This window comes from Apus apus, chromosome 2 (assembly GCF_020740795.1).
Source record: "Apus apus isolate bApuApu2 chromosome 2, bApuApu2.pri.cur, whole genome shotgun sequence".
Classification (NCBI taxonomy): domain Eukaryota; kingdom Metazoa; phylum Chordata; class Aves; order Apodiformes; family Apodidae; genus Apus; species Apus apus.
In genome coordinates, this window is record NC_067283.1 from 106,390,572 (window position 1) to 106,411,344 (window position 20,773).

General features: G+C 40.3%; 1 protein-coding gene across 1 annotated transcript in view; it reads right to left on the reverse strand.

The window, feature by feature from the left end:
• SMCHD1 (structural maintenance of chromosomes flexible hinge domain containing 1) overlaps positions 1 to 20,438 on the reverse strand; it is a 74,430-nt gene extending 53,992 nt beyond the window's left edge. Inside the window, exons 1-8 of the mRNA XM_051610891.1 lie at positions 20,214 to 20,438; positions 8,264 to 8,339; positions 7,718 to 7,879; positions 5,293 to 5,375; positions 5,071 to 5,201; positions 3,286 to 3,400; positions 3,019 to 3,138; positions 132 to 298 (exon numbers count right to left, since the gene is read on the reverse strand). Coding sequence (XP_051466851.1) covers positions 132 to 298; positions 3,019 to 3,138; positions 3,286 to 3,400; positions 5,071 to 5,201; positions 5,293 to 5,375; positions 7,718 to 7,879; positions 8,264 to 8,339; positions 20,214 to 20,393 — 1,034 coding nt within the window. The 5' untranslated portion in view covers positions 20,394 to 20,438. The remainder of the gene's footprint in view (positions 1 to 131; positions 299 to 3,018; positions 3,139 to 3,285; positions 3,401 to 5,070; positions 5,202 to 5,292; positions 5,376 to 7,717; positions 7,880 to 8,263; positions 8,340 to 20,213) is intronic.
• Between the last annotated feature and the right edge of the window lie 335 nt (positions 20,439 to 20,773).

Below are 20,773 nucleotides of genomic sequence, written 5' to 3' on the forward strand. Positions count from 1 at the left end.
ACTAATTGTGGCATCAACACAATACGTATCAACAGCCTTAATACGAATAAAGCAAATTACTAAGTATAAAAAGGAAGTAAGTAATCATTATCTGACTTTGTTAGTAGTCCACTTTTAAATCACCAACTTACGCCAGCTGCCTTGTCCAAAGATGAAAGTAGTTTTTCAAGTACTGCATGTGATCTGGTTGTACACCTGTAATGACAACTGCTGTGAAACTCTCTTTATCCCTTTCTTCTAATATTAGATTATGAAGAAATCTTTCATCATCACTTGTGATGTGAGTAGAGTCAGATGGCTACAAAAAGAGTAAAATAATAACAGCAGGAATGTAAAGTGAATTTCTGAACTCCCATCAGCTTTGAAAGGGATTAAAAAACAGAACAGGAAAATAATGCAGAACACATGATGCTAAGTATCACAAAAGGTTAATGCTTAAAATAAAATCTTTCAAATTAAAGTCAACAAACTGAGAACCCCATATTCCTGATCCAGTTCATTTTCAACTCACTTTCATCCCAGCATTTGAGATGTTCAATCTAGAAATGCATTCAGTCATGTTTAATGTGGCACTGCGTGATACCCACGTTCTCATCCATCAAATGGAACTATTATGTGTACAAGGCATAAGTCTTTAAGAAAATCAAGACAGAAAATAAAGTTTACTTTTAAATTAATAGGCTGCTTCCTATAACAGAAGTTAAAAAGTAATAAATATGCTTTTGCTGTGAAAGAGGAAGGGTAAATCCACAGTTCCAGTTGAAATATGCAGTAGTCACCCAGAAACAGTAATTTCTTTTTCCCGAAAGTCCTGATTGTCTTTTCCTGGTTAGATGCACTTTACTCTTAAGATACATGCTACGTGCTGGACCAGTGGATGATCCTTTACATTTGGTGCATTCAAAAATGAAGCTATTTTTAATATAGAGATTGAGATCTTTATAGCAATTGCAACTAATTGGTGCAACTGAGAAGACAGGTTTTCCCACGCTGTAGTAAAAGGTAGCTTCATGCCTTGATTTGCAGTAAAACAGGCAAAAAGGAAACACATCACTGAGTTGGTGAAAGGAAATATCTACCTAAACTACAGATGGTGAAATATGCTAGTAAAGTCTGTTAAGACTTGTTTTCACCAGGGAATCAAAGAGTTCTCCTTAACCAAAAAGATAATTTAACCAATTGTGGGAACTTTAATAAAAAAAGACTGCAATTACTTAAATGCTGTCTTCTATCCAGGGCACAGCCTCTTTTAAATTTAACAGTTTTGTTGATTTAATCCAAGCAAGAGGCTGTTTCTATGACAATTATGAGATCAGAGATAATAAAGAAAAGCCAGAGTCCTCACCTTTGTATGAGCTGACCAAGGACCTAGAAGCTGCATTCACACCTTGAACAAGTGCTATCCCGCACAGAGTTGAAGCATCTCTGAAATGCTGTTCCTTGATTACCTTCTCACTACAGATGACAAACTACCACAGCACTTTCCACAACATTCCTAACACCCATCTCAGCTAGAATAACAGCATTCACTTGTTGGTAGTATTAAATGGTCCAGGGAAGTGTATGCAGTAAAGTTAATCAAGAGAAGATGAATGGCTGGGGTGTTATTAATGCCATTTCACTTCAGTGTGCTGGCCTTGTTTTAGAATATCTGAGCTTTGATTTTAACTACATCTTGATTTCTTTGCAAAAATAACTTCCTTTAATAGCTCAATGCCTCAAAGATTAAATTACTCCTCTCACACTGCAGTACTTCACTACAACTTCTATTTGTGCCACAGTATTTATTCTCTTGCTCACCTATGAGCACTGCTGAGAGTTTTTCAAGACATTAAAGAGGCCAATTCACACATTTCATTTCACACCGATATAATAAACGGGTGTGGTTAGTTCAATGATTTTTACAAAATTTCTTAGACCTCAGTTGTCTATTCTCTCCACACTTCTGTTACTTGAATGCCTCACATCATCTCTTCCCTCTTGGATATTTACATGTTATTTTTTACCTCTAATAGATTTCTACTTGCATTTTTTTTTTGACTGCATGAGCTTTACTTTCATTTTATATTATCACTACAACTTTTCAAAAAATGTATTGCACCACCTTCTTGAATTTGTTAGTAGTATATATGTAACTCATTCTGCTAGTATCCTACAACTAACATTTCTTAGCTTATTTTTTACTTTTCTATCCTCCATGCTCCATTTTAAATATCAAATGGGGATGGAAAGCATTTCTGACCTCTCCAAAAAGCAAGTTTTGTCCACTTTTATTTTCAGTTTCTATTTCTGTGACTCCACCTTCTCATGTGTATTGCATTTGGACATCTCACGATTCATTCTTTGTTCCAAGTCAGTGAACCTTATTCATTCCCTGTTCCTCTCTCAGGCATACAATAGGCCAAGAACACTGATAGAACCCACAAGACGTGGGCTATAATCAACCTCTGATTAAGTCTTTATACACAGCACCCACTTACACTCCCATCTACACCCTTCTCTATATCTTCGCCTTTATCTCCTTGCTCAAAACTGTTCAAAGAACAGTTTGTTCTGGTCTTCCTCTTTCCTTTACAACTTTTTGCTCTTCATGAAAACCATCAGGGCTTTTGCTGATCTGGCCGACTTTTCTCCCATACACAGGACAGTTCTTCTATATACCTCTATATAATCCACAGTTTGTTTCCCTAATTTATGCTTCAATACCTCAGAGAAGCGACATTTTTCTTTATGTTTCATAAAAACCAATTCTTGTTCTTAGAAAGATCTTTCTAGGTATTTTTCTTAACCTGATATGTCAAACTATATGACATTATTGTCTGTTAAGCTAAAATGAAAATAATCACGTACAAAGTCTTATGATATAGTGTCTCAAATTTCCCATTACTTTCATTTACACTCCAGAGTGCAAATGATTCATAAGATATCACCAGATAAGTATTACAAGACTACTACACAGTGAAGTTACGTTAATCTGGGAAAGACTTTCAATTAAAAAAAAGTATTGAGACCATTTACCTTCCTGTTTCGAATGTATCCACTATATATTGCTTCTTTGTTTTTCTCCTTCTTTTCAAAATCCTCTTTAGAAAGGACAAGTTCATGGACATCCTGAGTATCTGCAGGCTTGCTTATCATCTGTTTTTATTAAAGAACCAGCATTTAAAATCAAAAGAAGAGTTAAAGGGAACATAATAAAACAGCTTAATGCTGTGATTAAAAGGTAGGATAGTAACAATGTCATTATGTAAGAACGTTTTAAAATAACGATTAACATTTACTTACTCTGGCAGACTGTCCAACGAAGAACACTGCTTGTTTGCCTCCAACTCCAAAATATGAGATATCACTATTTAAACTACGAGGTACTGGCAAAGGGCGTACGTATCCTGCATGGTCACTGACAACAAAAGTGGCTTTAATCAACTTTCCCAAAACAAATGCCACATAAAAAAACCCAAAAAAGCTGCTGATCTAAACAGCTTGCATTAAATTATTCTTGTGGCCATAAAAAAAAAAAAATATAAAAAAATCCTTCATTTTAGATTGTATTTGCAACATTAAATGTACTTATTAATATCTATGTACAGTTTTCTACACTGAATTTCAGATGAAAGAAAGGAAAACATTTGTAGGAAGGCTCTGATAGAAAAAGAAACTATTACCCTGAAAACTTTTCTCCACTGTTTACAACAGGGACATGGTCAACAGGTCTGCACAGTAGGTACTGCAGTAACAGCAATTACACACTTTTAATGGTAGAAATTAAAAGGCAAAACTTCTCCCTTTGACTACATTGAGAAATTAACTGTGCAGCTACTACAAATGGAAATGTATCACAACGCAAGACTGATCTTTCTGACATCATCCTTTTACAGAAATAGTTTTGAGTCAAAATGGGAAATCATGACAAACAGCTACTAAATGCAGTCTTGGAGAGACTACATATGGTTATAAATAATTAAAATTTCATCTCTTTCAAGTCAGTTTTGATGGATGAACATTCTTAACTAGTTTAAGCAAATAGTAGGACACACAGCAATCCCAAATGAAAACAAGGTGTAGATGGTATCATGGTATAATTTACAGCTATGCTCCCACTGAATGATATCAACCCACAGTTTAAACCTGCAGCTTAAAAATGCTATGTGTTTCTACTGTTACTAAATTCACCTACAACAATTTAAAAAAACCTGATTTTCTCTACAAATAAGGAGATACCCCAGAATCATTCTGTATGCACTTATCTCCAGTTTTTCAATAAACATTGACCATTCTAATTTGAAATGCATCCAAATGCAAAAAACCCTGCTCAGCTTTATCATTACTTTCTACTGCCCCATTACATTTCACACTTGTTTCCCATTGCACGAGGTAGTTATAATTGCAGCTGTGATCCTTATCTTTAGATTTATTGTCCTAGGCTTAAGGTATTTAAAAAGTTACTAAAGCTCGAGAACTGTACATAGCTGCTTCTCTGGAGTTTTCTACATTAGGGTTAAAGCCTGGCTGTGTGGGTAGGAGATCTCTTGGGAACAGATTCAAAACTGTCAAAATAACTCATAAACACCAAAACCCACCATAAACCTCTAACTCCTTTAAAGGCAAACCATTAATTTTGCTTAGCCTTCTTCAATTAATAGACATAGTGAGGTATAATTCTGGATTACATTGCATATGACTAAGATACAAAATAATAAGAAAACCTAAACCAAAACACAGTATCCATTATTCCAGTAGCATAACAGACATTGAAAGTGTTTCTTAATGCACTACTGGAAGATTTGCAGGTAACGCTATAAAAAACTGCAGAACACAGAACGCCCCTACCCATATGTAGGCAAGACAATGACAAGTCAGCTCAGAAAAGGCCACAAGAATAAAAAACCTTTGCGCAGTATCAAAATATTAGAAAAGTGTTTGTGTGTTCTGAAGCTTCTGTATTTCCTGCCTACAGAAAATGTGTTTATTTACATCTAATCATAGAATGTTGGTATAAAAATATGTCTTAAAGTGATATTCTGTGACCCTTCAGTTTGCTAATTGCAAAAATGATTTAAGCTTTCTAACCTCTCGAAGTCACCTTGTCTTGTAAACTTTGACAGTCTATATACAGCCCAGTTGTTAAGCTGTTTAGAAGTCATTCCTCTTCCATTATCAATCACAGCAACAGCTGGTTTTCCTTGGGATTCATCAAATAACTGGGGGGGAAAAAACAAACAAAAAAAGGAGCACCAAAAAAAAAAGATAACTCAAATTACATCTGAAAATAACAGAATATTTGTATCTTACCAATTTTATCTGTATGCTCCGAATGCCAGTATTTTGGGCTGTAGCTGACAGAGAATTGTCAATCAACTCAGCAAGGGCAAATGCTAAAGAAATTGAAGAAAAATAATCCTATTAAAATCCTGTTCTCAAAAGACAAGAGCTCATAAAACACCCATGCACACTCACAGTAGTTTTTTCTGAGGAATTAGGATAACACATTCCCTAAACACAGACAAAAGCTATGCACTGTCAGAAACACCAACATTCGATAACATCTTCATTTTAAAAAAGCTTTTGTACATGTACTTCATGATTTGTTTCATCACTGAATCTCTCATGTCTCTGCTGGTGTAAGAACACAATTACTGCAAGTACCTAGGAAGAGCGATGAATTAATAGGCTCCTTACCACAAGGCAAATGTGTCTTTTTCCATGACTAGGAATGAGTTAGCAAGATTAATATTCAAGTCAAAAGTATGTAAAAAACCTTATTCTGACTTGTTAAAATACTGAGGGAAGAATTAATTAATTGAAAAAACCTGAACTGAAGTGTTCCACAATTTCCAATTTGTTGGCATTTGTTTACAAAAGAACACAAAGAAAATTGTAAAAATGGTTGAAAAATTTAGTCAATGGCAAATACAACCAAAGTCATGCCAGACAGGTGACAATACACAGCAGAAATAGTCAGCCAAACTACTTGCACAACTCTGGTGTTTCTAAACATTAACACTTGAAGCCCTTACCTAAAGTTCAGACTACCTAACTTTAGTAAAATAATGGCATTTAATTTAAGCCAATAGCATCAGTCTGAAAAAAATACATCAAGTTCAGATTAACTTGCTCCAACTGATCAGCCCTAGTGTTCAGAATAAACATTTCCATTCAATCTCTCTGATAAGGAAATTTTATTCCCTACAATTTGCAAGGTTCCTCAGTATGCTATAATAGTCAAATTACACTGCCCATACAATTTAGACATGCAAAATTAATCCCTTATATTTTAATATCATATAACAACACTGAAGCATTAGGCAATTTCCCTCAAGTCCTTTCTGAAGTACAAAAACAACTCTCAATTTCTTTGCAACCTTCTTCACTGCTTACAGGAGTTGAGCATCAGTTGTGTGATCTGTATCTACTATTCCATATCAAAGAACAACAGTCCTCCATCAACACATGAAACTGGTTATACGTGCCCTTCAAGGTGCTGCAAATAAGAAGCATCAGCAGCAGCACATTTCCACATGCTCAAAATTGCTATTTGCTCTAACAGTCAGTTCTAGTACATAGTAAGCAAAAGAAGACAGTTTAATATAGGTGTGCTGCAGAATTTTCCAAGTTACTTCCCTACGGTTTCCAAGAGTGAGAATTAGTAACACATAAGAAAAAAACCCAAACCAGTAATATCATTATAGAACTGGACCTAAAAGTTAGTCAGTTTGTAGTCTAGATAATTATAGTCTCTTTATGATTGAAGAGTTATGACCACAAGAAGCACCAGAACTTTTGGATAATTTTGAAGGCTTTTGTGGTAGCAACGTGAACACATGCAGTACACTGAGAGCAGAAATCCTCTTTTCCCTGTGTTACCTATTGCAGAGTACAGACAAGTGAATAAACAGACTTTAATGCACATGAAAAGTTTCTCACAAACATCTGAAGCTTGTTCAGTTCTTTTAGAGAAAAGGATTTAAAGCAAGCTGCTTTAGCAAGAATATGACAGAGGAAAATGTAGGGAAAATATTACTTTTCCCTTAGCAGCAGTAAAGTTTGCTTTACTAAAAAAAATTTAAATTAACAGACTTCAAAAATACAAAATTGAGATCCCATATTTAAATCACTCATCTGACTCATCAATAAATATGATTCAGGCTTTTGGGCAACAGTATACAGGGAGGGAAACAGCAAATGTATGTTGATGATACCACCAGATGGACCCAAACAAAAGCTCAAAATGTTTTTAAACTACAGCAAGTCATCAAGAAATTTGGACATCTAGGCACACAGACATCAACAGTCATGATCTAAGTGTTTCCTCCTTTTGTGGATATACTTTCTTTCTACTTCAGTACTTCTGGAACACAAATAAATCTGTCAAAGATTATGCAACATTTTACATTCAATCCACATAGTAAAATGCAGTATTTTTACATGTGGATGGCAGATTTGACCGTGATACAAACTCCTGATAACACAGGTTGTTATCATTGGATAACGTGAGGCAACAGAAGTAGAAAACCTCTTATGAAGAAAGCTGAATTTTTTTTATTTTTTTTTTTTTTAACGTCATCCAGTGTGGTTGCTAAAGGTGCCATCCTTCAAATCAGTTTCAGCCATATACTATGGTTTGACTGCCAGAAGTTGTCATTGTTCTCTACTGCTTATAACTACACTGTATTAACATAAACATCATTTATACCAAATTATTTTGGCAAGTACTTACGCAAAGGATTTTGCCCTTCACTGGCATAGTACTCGTACATCCCACTTTTGACAAGTGTATCGTAGTGGGGCAGGAAGTCAATTCGCTCCTTAGTTGCCGAAAGCAGCATTTGATCAACTGACTGTAGTAGATATAAAGTAACCCCATCTTGAACAAGGTTGCCTGCAGTGAAGATAAAACAAGGTCTACTGAAGAGCATTCAGTGCACCAGCCAACATCTGCTCTGAAAACCAATACAGACTTAGCCTCTTAAGCACTGACTACTGAGCCTCCTAGCAACAACATGGAATTTAAAATCTTCTCATGTTTCCAAACTTACTAATACAAGTTTTCTGATGGAAGGTAAAAGGTTACCTTGTAGAACTGTCATCATACTAACAAGAAATTGCTAAAAATTGTTTGCAAAAATCAGTTTTGTCATAATTCTTAACAAGCTATTATGGAATCTGTATGTCCAGTTAATTACTTCATGTCAGAGTACAATCATAATGCAGTTTCTACAATCAGTATAATAGTTGTATTTAATTTGCCATCTAAGATACTTACTGAAGTTGTCTTCTGTAATTTCCTTCCTGTTTGTTGTAGTGATAACGAAGTTTTCATCAGCAGCTATGCCAAAAGCCTGCAAAAATTGGAGGTAATTCAGTTATGATAATCATGTACTTCATCAAGTATTCAGATAAATGAAAAAAAAAAAACAAACCCAAAACACAACATAACAATCTTTCTGTTCACTTTGCCACAAACTACTAAGACGTGACCAAATATTTTTTCCCATATTAACTCAGGAGTACACTTTAATCACTGGATTGATTCCAGTTGGAAAAGACTTTGAAGATCATAAAATCCAACCATAACCTAAAACTCTACCAACCAGTAACCTAACTCTACCAAGTCCAGTGCTTAAACCATGCTCCTAAGCACTACATCTACACATCTTTTAAACTCCTCTAGGGATGGTGATTCAACCATCTCCCTGGGTAACCTATTCCACTGTTTAAGTACCCTTTAAAAGTTTCTTCTAATAGCTAATCTGAACCTCCCCTGGCACAACCTAAGACCATATCATCTTGTCTAGAACTTAACTCCATTTGCTTTCTCAGCTTAGCCAAAACTGTCTGTAGTGGTGTAGCTTGGGTTTTTTAAACCTGCTTAAAATATGTTCTAGAAAGCAAAAGGAATTTTAAGTAGGAGGAACTGTCTTACAAATTAGCACCTTGAGGGATGAGGAATGGGACTGAACAGCTCTACTTCAGACTGCACAACTACAACAGCAATAGTCTATTATCTAGAGGGTGTCCCATATTAGACACTAAACCAACCAAATATTTCTTAATGTTGGATACACATTAAAGTCTTTGATCTTCAACTATATCACAAATTCAAAAAAATAATCAATCACCCATTCTATGGGTGAGCCTCAGCTAAGCTGACTGCAACAGCCTTGTAAGCTGCATTTCCTGGGTGACCCCAGCATTACTGTATCTACCGGCAGCAGGTCCTTTCTGCTCTGCTCCAAATGGCTGTCATTTCAAGATAAGCTACTAGGTAGGTTCACTGACCATGTTTGCCAGTCTTACTGCAGATAACCTGTTTTTCTTGCCTATACAGGAATTTAAGAGGTCATATCCTTTGTAAACTTTGGCCAACATAGAAAATTTCTCAGTATAAAAACTTCAGTTGTATATAAGACCTATTTGTTTTACTTCCTCCTTTCCTCTGCCCTATACTTTTGGTTATCCCAGCCTGTCTCCTCCTACTATGCTAGACAGAGGTGAGGTGGTTGCCCAGATGTTCTATTATGTAGATGTCCTCTCCAGGAAGATGAGCTGGTCATACCTGAATAACCATAAATCTATAGGGTAATTTACTTGAACAGTTGATGATGTTTCATTTGATTCTGATTAACAATGTTTGAACAAGTGTTTCATTTCTCACTAAGATTCTTGCACCTAAGAGACATCATGGTATCTTTTGCTGACTTGATGTACAAGTTCTGGTTTCACTGTTGAGCCCCTTCCAGCCTAGTATTGTGCCCTTTTTCAAAGAAGCACTGAAGGCGCACCCAGTCTTGACTTCAGAAGATTTACATTACATCCTAACAGTATGCCTAGGCTATAAATCTAAGTCAGTTACTTTTTTGCAGGTTGTCCAGATGCACAATCATGATCTAGCTTTTGATGCCATCAAAATCTTGAAGAGCACAACAGGATTGCTATATTCAGAAATATGTCTGCACATTCACAATGAAAGCATGTTTGGAGGTTATTGTGGTAAAACAGCTAAGCATAAAGCTTTTATTTTTTGCATACTAAAAGAAACTTTGGGAAAAATTCCAAAAAGCTTTTGCGAAAAAAACAACCACCAACTAACCAACCAAAAACAAACAAACAAAAAAACACACAACAGAAGAAAGCTCCAAATTAATCCACAATCCAGGAGGAAAAAAATAGTAATTGTATGTTCTCTAAAAAGAGAGGCAGGTATGTGAAAAGACAAGGATTCCTACACTATTGGTTACATATGATCAATACATGCAAATGCAAAAGTCAAAATGTTACGAAGATGAAGTTATATGCATACAATGGAAAAAAGAGCCACCTAAAAAAGTATGCGTTATATCAATGGATCAAATTTTGCAGAGTCTAAAAAAAAAAAATTACAGTTGTCCATTAAGAGCCATTAAAATTTATTTACTAAGCCACACTTGGAGGTATGCTGAACGTACACCACAGGGTTTTGGTGCCAGAGGGTTGTAGGGGTCACTGGTGCAAGATGAGGCCATGAATTGCCCCTGAGCCAGTCATAGCCAGTGCCAGATAACTCAGACTGATGGAAACAACCTTCTGCATGCCAAATGTCAACTAGAAGGGCACATGGTGCTTCTGCTCAAGCTTATTGGGAGGAAAAAAATAACAAACGAGAAGCAAGAGGAGATGTGTCAGAGGAGACATTGCTAGGGACAGCACTGGAGATGCTGTTGAAAGGATGTGTTCCATGCCAGAGAAGGAATGGCCCCAAAGGTGCTTGGGCCCATGGCAAATCCCTGTCAGAGTAGGGAATCCCCCCCCTCTGTCCTCCTGCTCCCATGGGGTTTTGGCCTGGGCAACTCACCAGAGCAGAAAACCAGTAGAGAGTATGGAGGAGGAACAGCAGCAGAGGGAAACTCTGTACATGTCCCTGACCTATCACACCACCTGTTGCCTCACCAAAGGAACTGTGACTGACCAAGTATTGTGCATGGGGAGAACACAGGAGGTTCACACTAGGAATGGGAGAAGTGTATCACAGAATCATCATGGTTGGAAAGGACCTCTGAGATCACAGAGTCCAACTATCAGCACCAAAAACCCAAACAAACAAACAAACAAACAGAAGCAACCATACACACTCCACCAAAAAACACTTACAAAAACCCCCTCAACCTTGGCCACTAGAGCATGCCCTGAAGTACCACATTTACATGTTTCTTGAATACCTCCAAGGATGGTGACCCAACCACCTCCTCGAGCAGGCTGTTTCAGTGCCTGACTCAGTATAGAAATTCTTCCTAATATCTAATCTAAACCTCCCCTGCCACAACTTCAGGCCATTTCCTCTGGTCCTATTATTATTTACTTGGGAGAAGAGGCCAACACTCACCTCCCTACAACCTCCTTTAAAGTAGTAGTAGAGGGCAATCCTCAGCCTACCCTTCTTCAAACTAAACATCCCCAGTTCCCTCACCTGCTCCTTGTATGACTTGTTCTCTAGACCCTTCATGAGCTTTGTTGCCCTTCTCTGGACCTGCTCCAGCACCTCAACATCCTTCTTATAGTGAGAGGCCCATAAATGAACACAACACTCGAGGTGCGACCTCAGCAGTGCCGAGTACCATGATATTCCTGATACAAGCCAGGATGCTATTGGCCTTCTTGGCCAGTCTGCTGGCTCATGTTCATCTGGCTGTCAATCAGCACCCCCAGGTCCTTTTCTGCTGGGCAGCTTTCCAGACACTCTTCCCCAAGCCTGTAGCACTGCTGGGGGTTGTTGTGACTGAAATGCAGGACCCAGTATTTGGCCTCATTGAATCTCCGTCACAACCTGCGTGGGGCAACCCAGGGAGATTCAGATTGGATCCCTTTGTTTTCTAAACTCCTTCTCAAAGATGAGCCTGGGTGTGGCTAGATACAACCTTCCACTCAGATCTGGCCCTTCCAGGGAGGGTGTTTAAAATATCATGGTCCAAGGAAATGCTCAACCGTCTGATACCCCTTGGTCAGATTAAGGTGAAATGACACTCAAGCTCTGTATTTGAATATTAGGTTTAATTAAAACTATAGAAGGAATACGGATACTTCAATTATTATTATAAGCTGCATGATCATAAAGGCTGACAATTAGATCACAAGAGTACAATGCATACATGTTTAACCTGCACAACCTGACAAAAAATCGTGGTTAGGCCTTGTGTTACTTAATGATGTTAGGAAGGTAGAGAGAGAGAGTAGGAGAAGAAAAGTTTAGAGAGATAGATAATAGAAAATCACCAGTCCTGGATCCAGCCTTGGGCCAGCCAACAGGTGAGAGTTGGTGTCAGTGAGACTCCCCAAGCCCACCATTGCAGCCCTCTGTTTTATAGGCCTAGTTTCCTTGCTTCCCAAGGATGAGAAAGCGTGTTTGAGTCAGCAGCCTGAGCAGCTGGAGTGGACCTCTGCCCCCTCCACCCTTCTATCCTTATCTCATTCGCTGTACATGCAGCTGCAGGCCCTATACAGGCCATCAGCATTGTCTCTATCCTCTCCGGTAGGCCTTCTGGGACACAAACAAGACTTTGTTTAGAGGCTACAATGGGGTTTCGACACCAATTCATAGGTCCTGAGGGCTGGTCCCTCACAACCTCATACAATTGGCACTGGCCCATCGATCCAGCCTGTCCAGGTACCTCTGTAGACCCTTCCTACCCTCAAGCAGATCAAGACTTCCACCCAATCTGGTATCATGTGAAAACTTACTGAGGGTGCACTCAATCCCCTCATCCAGATAACTGACAAAGATGTTGAAGACTGGCCCCGAAACCGAGCCCTGAGGGACACCACTGGTGACGAGCTGCCAACTAGATTTGACCCCGTTTACCACAACTCCCTGGGGACAGCTATCCAGCCAGTTTTCTACCCAGTGAAGAATAAGAGTATGACAGAAGATAAGCTTTGAGAAGCGGGAGGAAAAGCATTTCACTAAGGCATTTGTTTGCCTTCCCCAATCAATAATCAAAAGCTTGTATTAATTTGCAATAAGTTAAATTAAGAAAAATTCCACAAGTCCAACTTGTTTTGCCCACAGCAGGATGTCAGTCATTATACCCATGAAATGATACACAAGCCAAAGAGGTGTCTTTGCTCAAACAGGAGAAATGTACACTTTATAAACCAGAGGCTTAGTCTGGAGCACTGCCTATGTTTCATCATAAATAAATAAAGCTAACTGCTCTCAAGTTGTTGATGGATGTCTATAACGTGAGATTAACATAATGCTAAAAGGCAAAGAGTTTGAAACAGCCAAATGAATGCCAGATGCCCCAGAAGATTTCAGCAGAGCAATTTACAGGTACGATATATGGAAGTGTGAATGAACTGCAATAACTCTAACCGTTAGATCTGAACCAAGTAGCAAGGATCACTTTATACACTTGCTTGAGTCACAGGTTTTCTTAACTTAAAAAAAAAAAATCAACTGTCATAACAAAAGCCCACAAATCACAGACAACTAACTCCTCATCAGCTAAGGCTCCCTCAAACAAGCCTCAGTTTATTTTCTCTTTCACATATTGGCACATAAGCAACAAAGCAAATTTTGCTACTACTTGATCAGAACACACTGTGAGGCTTACCTGGCTAGTAAGCCAACAAGAAAGAAGTCAACATACATTTCACCTCTCAATTTACCATCTGCCTTGGAAAATGTGTTCAACAACCAAATGTTCCACTTTGTGTATATACCATTACAGCTTGCAGTAACATGGATAGGCTTGAAGTGGTAATTGAAGGAGAAGTGACACAGTGTATGCTTCCAGTGGTCCTCCAGACTATTACCATAAAATAATAACTGCTGGTGCTGAGTTTTCAAACTAAAGGAATGGAACAGTCTCACACATGACAGACATGAAACAATCAAAGTGAAACTACAGTATCTTTAGATATGACATTTAACCCCTTGCAACCCAAAACTTCCAAGACAAACAATTGTTTCCTACAATGAGCAACTTCCACAAATTTAAAATGCTGTCTCCTCCTACATAACCATTTCCAGTAGGCAAATGCATAAAAATGATGTTAAGGACTGGCTTCAGAGCTTGGCAATGTAGCCAAGGGCTAAGAGAGAGGTAACAGACATGCAGCCATCCTCTACAAATGGGTAAAATAACTGTACTGCCAATATGAACCTCTTAAAGGGGACCTGAAATGTATCAGTTAATTGTCAAGAAATCTGGTAAGAGTATTTTCCATGTTGTCCTAGATAGCTACTCATTTTCACAAAACTTATCTACATACGTCAGCTACCAAATATGATAAAAAAGGTACAGATTTACTTTTGAGTATTTCAGTGATCCAGTGCTCCTTTGCAGGTACTTGTTCAGGAATCTAAACAACAAACCTAAATGCCCTATCCAAACTCTGAGAGCCCTGTAGCCCTTCTTAACTTTCTATGTGATTAACTGAATGTCCCATGCTATTTGTCAATTTAACACCTGAGAGATATACATCCACCAGTTGGCTCTCCTGCTTTAGGTCACATTACAAAGAATAATCAGCCCGAACTGTGAGAAATCTATTTGATCAAGAAACAAATGAAACCATAAAACACAATTAAGGAAAAGGATTTTGTTCTCAAGTCACAGATTTTCAGAACAATAACTCTTTCAATAGTATGGATACTGATATATTTGTATGATCTCTCAACTGTTGATACAACTAGATAATGTTAAGGCCATTTATACAAATTAACAAGTGGAAAAAGTAAGATATAAACATATTAATGGGAGACAAAGGCCTCACTGGAAATAACTGAGAACAACTGTATGTAGCTCACAAGACTGCTAGTCAGATAAACTTTTCCAGTCCACTGTTGGGTCAGCTAGTCTCAACATGATGATGGTAGCAAGAACCTGGTACTCAGCACTCATGGTGGCAGAGCAACTATGACAACAATTATCTTTAATCATAATCTGAACAAGCTTGCCTAATGTCAGAATACAAACATGTATCATCTTTGGCCACCAACAGAAAGGGCATACAAAAGTCTCTAGAAAAGTAGCTGCATTCAAAAAAGATGGAAATTTTTTCTAACCATTTCTCAGGGCTCAAAGCAGAGTTGCATATTAGGGAAATACAGGAACACCCAGTAGCCTGTTATCTTCTGGGCAGATGGTCACTAGACACAACCTACAGACAAAAAACAGCAGTGCAGACTGGTGTTCTCATTTTCCAACCATCCTTATTGACAATCACCTCCACCTAGAGAACAAACTACATAAGACAACATTTGCAGAACTTCGAGTGCCCTGTCCTCTGTACTACTTAAAAGTTTCACTACTTTCATAAGTTCAAATGATAATCATCTAAACATTTACAAAAAGATAAAAGACATTAATAAGTGAACAGATGGTTCAACACTAAGAACATCAGTACCAATCACAAGATACTGCATAAAAAAACTTACTCTGTTACTGTATCTTAAAGTAAAGCTTTATAATAATTTTGGTAGGAAAACAGAGAGAAAAAGGAGAGAAATAGCATGACAGAAACTTCCTACAGAAGCCACATACATAAACCTATGAAATCTTGTCCAGAACAATGAGTTAAGCCAGACATCTTTTCAAGATTTGCAAGATTTAAAGGGAGGAAAGAAGCTAGGAACCCTAGAATTTCTGCAAAGAGCATGGAGTCACTAGGAGATTTATGCAGAGTCTGGACAAGCCACTGTATCTAAAAGCACAATCAGAGACATTGCAGCTATTAGCCAAAATGTTGACATGATCTCCATACTGCTTCCACCATGAAAATACTCTGCATGGTATCAGCTGTTGAAGTAACAAGAACACAGAAGCCATTCTCCAAAAAAATACTTGGTCTTATCTAATAAGTTGTACCTAAACAACTAATAATAAAGAATTGCAGACACTCTGTATCTGACCATATAATTTGCACTCAAATCTGAGCAGGAATTAAAAAACTACACAGCTTTACAAATCAGTCAACACCTAGTAAGATAGTACCTAAGGGCACAAAGGCATGCAAACTGTATCATTCTTCCCACTAAACATCAGTAACACATGCTACACACAAGCACTTCAGCTAAATCTGAAATACTATATAACAGTTTTGGAAAAAACCTCAGACTATCGCTGCATCTTATATGTACCTTACACTACCTCCAACAGTTTCTTTAAAGATCAAGGAAAAACTTGGCTTGTGCATTCACAGCATGTTTAAAATACTTCAATTTTTAGTTTCTGATTATACAGAATCTTGAAAAGCAAGTAAATAAACATAAGTTTTCTAATAGAAAAATACAATTATTGCAAGGTGGATTATATCATCATTAAGAATGGAAGTACTTTTAATGAGCAAATTTATCAGAACAGTAGCTTAGCAAGTGATCCAAGTACTTCTTAAATACATACAGGAGTATGGTAATGGAGATAGCAGAAGCTGCTATTATTTTTCATTTATCATAAATAATTTCATTATTCATTATTAGGCACTGACAAGCAAATATTCACATACAAACCCCCCACTTATTTCTTGAGTTTCCATCATTGTTTTGCTGCTTCTCCATATTCCCTCTTAACGAACAACTTCTTTTGCCTCTTAGCTTATTGAGACACTGGAATTTATTTTGATTGACTGGCAAAATAGTCTGTTTCAATAGTAGGTAGCCTGACTGCTCAAATGGAATAATAAAGCTAACAGATAATTTTTTATTAAGGAGGTTTTTGCTTTAGGATTGATCACTGCAAGGAGGAAAAATGAAGACCATATATGCTCCAGCTTATTTTAAATTTTTTTTTTTTTTTCTCCTTAATCTCTCCCTCTGCTTTCTCCCACAGGAAAGGCTTAATTTATCAGTATATAAAGCCACATTCAGCCACACTGCCATGCATTAACTTGTTAGGGGACAGTAAGAAAATTCATAAGGTGACAACAAGTATTTGCTTCAAAACAGAAACAAGCAAAAGTTTCAGAAATTAAAAAAAAGAACATTTTAATAATACTAATAATAATGGAGAAAAGTTTTATATGATGACAGAGAGTACATGAATCAGCTCCTAAATCCACCTATCAGTGGCTGAATCTCTTGTCTCAAGAATCGGTTTCCTACATAAACAGAAAATATTCACCCTTCTCTCTACTTTATGGAAAAAAGCAAGTCTTAGAAGTGGCAGTCTAATACCATGTCTTCAGTCATTCAAGTCTTTTCAACTCAGAATCATCACATACAGCAAGTAATTTCATTATTTTTTTGAACATTTACATTCTCCTTTGACTCCTACGTAACCAGTTATACCCAGAGGAATTCTCTTATGCCACAGGAAGATGTTCACAGCAGAAACAGTTCCAACAACTTAATATATTTCTGGCACCCTTGTCAGACATTACCACCCCCACAGCCCAGCTGGCAGACTGGAAAATGCACGCACACCTTCACTGCTGCAGTAGAGTAATTCAGTCACAAGAGTAACTGCCAACAAAAGTTGATTTAAAGCTGAGCCTGTACTGAAGTTGAGCCACTGGGCAGGACACCCATGGAAAGAGATGCTGTGAGACAAGCTGTGTTTGCTGGACCATCCACCCAGACAGCCTCCAATAACTTTAACTGGAGAAAAGTAAATACAATATTCCGCTTAATCTTAGTCTAAACAATTCAAAACCTGCTTATCAAAAGAATCTTTTTTCCTCAACTTTCAGCACTTCCCTGACACATTTGCAGCACCATGAAGTAAGGAAAGCGTCCCAATCAGATGAACCCACTCATTACTTTTTTCCTGAAAAAAGTTTGTAGAAGCATTCAAGTTGCCAGAAATTTGGCACTTTGCAGTACAACAACAAGAGAAACATAAACAATGTGCCAAACTCCCAGGGGCACTGAGATACCAGAACGCTCTTCCAGAAACATAACGCATACCATAACCATACACTGTTGGTGTGGGAGACTTCAGACAGCAAACTTCCTGGAACTCAGTTTGTCCAGTTTTCAGTCTACCAGCATTACTGGTCATGCCAAGCCTTCTGCCTTGGCAGAAGTTAGATGTCCTACATGTCACACAACGAAAGCTCAAAGGTGCAAAGAGCCACCACACTGAAACTAGCTGTGAAAGAGGAAGCCTGGACTGAACTCTTAGACAGTCAACCTACCATTGGAGAAGACCTTTCTTTAAGGAATGAACATTTGAGATTGTTGTTGAACAATTCTGTAAGAGCACTGACTCTATTATCCTTAACACCCCGAAACAGCCACCAGGACTAACAGTAAGGATTACAGTGTTGACACGGTGAGAAACTATATTTGAAAACATTCTTACACAGGTACCAAATCCAAACACACCAAGTTCTTCTTTGCAGCACCAGACTTCTCAGCACACCTGAGCAGTCTACCTAATGACATTAAATGACATTAATGACTCTGCAATGTCAACACATTTTTGAGATACGACAATCCTGAATCTGTCTGTATCCAAGATTTGCCACATCTTGTGATGACAGCCTGCTTCTGTATAAGACTGCAAATATGCTAAAAGCTCTGTGAGATACTTAACACTGTGAGGATGCACGGAAACAGTCACTGGAGTGTGCAGCATACATAAAGTCACGAAAAGCTTCTGCAAGAAGCTGCAAATTTCTATTAACCTCAACCCATCAATTACTTACAAAAGCTAAAAAGATGGATTAATCATCAATATATTTGACCTGAACACTGAAAATACGAAGTAGCCTTGCAATTCATCCACTAGACACAGCTGAGACGGGATCCATTAAGACAACTCTTGCAGGAAATTGCGTAATACTTCCAATTACTCATAGAAGATACAAACCTATAATGATGCTCCATTAAGGAGTATGTTGATTCTCAGCAGGCCATGAACCCACCCCACTATAACTTCTCATTATATTCCAATGCATAAAGTGTACCAGTTTCTTTATTCCATCCAGTTACTTGTTTCTTCCAGTCTTCTGAACTTCAGGGGCACTGACCAGATCGTGGGATGCGCTAACAACCCATACCTGAGTACCTTAAGTAGCAGCACAGATTCAGCACCTCTACCAGCATGTGAACATGCCATTCTGAACACTGAGGTAGAACTGAGCAAGGGGGAGGCAGTAGCATCTCACAGCTATTCCTGCTAACACTGATAAGACAAAGCTTCCATAGCAGTAGGAAACCATTACATTAAACACTGTCCAGTCACAGGACAAAAGAAGCAGTTTTCCCCAAGAATATATATCCTAGAGAACAAAGTGTAAATTACACTGAATGAAGAAACCAAAACAGCATGTTTTATAAGACTAAATTAGAGCATAATTTACAGCTGATTTTCCTAAGCACTTCTTCACAACACGAAACATACACAGGCAGCTAACAGGTTTATGGCATTTATTACTCCCTCAGAAAATGAAACCACGACAGAAACTGAGCGATGCCTACTGCTATCATTAGCAAACTAAAGTAAACAGCCCGTACCTAGAAAAAAATCTCCACCTCCGAGAGATCTGCGGAGGGAGCAAATTCTCCTTTTGTATAACGAAAAGGAAAGACAACTGAAAGGACAGAGCAAAGAACCAGCCAGGTCAAGTATTTAAGCAGCAGCCGCCCCTGCGGACTTTGAGACAGGTAAAAGGCTCAAGACGGGAAAGGACCGGCACTTATGGTCGTCGACACCTTGGACCTTGCAGAAGCCCGGCCGGCTGCCCGGGGACGCCGCCGTGTGCCGCCACCGGTTCCCCGAGCGGGGGAGCTGCCGGGCCACCTGCTCGCTTCCCGCACGCCGCCCCGCACCGCACCGCACCGCCCCGCCCCGCCGGCCGCTCCTGCTGCCGCCCCGAACGGGCGCTTGAAGCTCGGCGGACCCCGGGGACGCGAAGGCCGAGGCAGCGCCGGGCGCGCTGCCTCCTCGACGCCCGCCCACCTGTCCCGGCAAGAAAGTTCGGGGGCGGCCCCGGCGGCCCCCCCCGCCCCGACACCCGCCCCTCGCGGGCAGCCCGCGCCCCTCACCCCCGCGCCGCCCCCGCCGGGCGCGCGGCCCCCCTCGCCCCTCCCACCGCACGTGGGGCCGCGGCACGTGCCGGCCACCCCCCACGCCGCGATGCCCGGACGCGGGAACCGGCCGGAGGGGGCGGGGGGGGGGGACGGGGACACCCCGAAACGCGAGCCGCACCCCTCGGCCGCACCTGACCCCGCCGCCGGAGGGGCGGCCCCGCCGCGCCCGCTCTCCCTCCATCCTTCCCCCCCGCCCCGGTACCTGGCAGACGGCGCCGCGGAAGCCGCGGTAGCTGTCCTTGCCGTAGCTGAGCACTTTCTCATCAGGGTCCGCCTGCTCCCGGCGCCGGTCGAACAGAAAGACGGTGCGCTCCCCGGTGCCGCGGGGCGGCAGCGGCGCCGGCCTGCGGGCTCCGCGGCTGCTTCCCGCCGCCGCTGCCATATTGAGGCGCCGGCGAGACGGAAACCGTCCCGCAGCGATGGCGGCAGCGGCGGCAACCGCTGCACCTACTGCCTGGCCCGCGAGCTCCCCCGCCTGGCGCTGCCGGCCCCGTGCGCGGAAGCCCCGGCGGGAGGAGGAGCCAGGCGGGAGGCCGGGGGCCCGCAGGCCGGCGAGGAGCGCTGCGCTCGGCGGCTGCCGCGCCGCCGCTGGGGGTGGGGCCGGCCGGGCGGGGAGCGGCCTGGAAGCGAAAGCCCCTCCCAGCTCCGCGACCGCGGAACAGTTTCTGGCCCTACGCGCCCCCCGCCCCTTCCGCCGCCGGGCGGGGCGGGGCGGGGCCGGGGCGGCGGGAGGCGGTTGCGGCTGCGGCCGCTGGAGGCGCG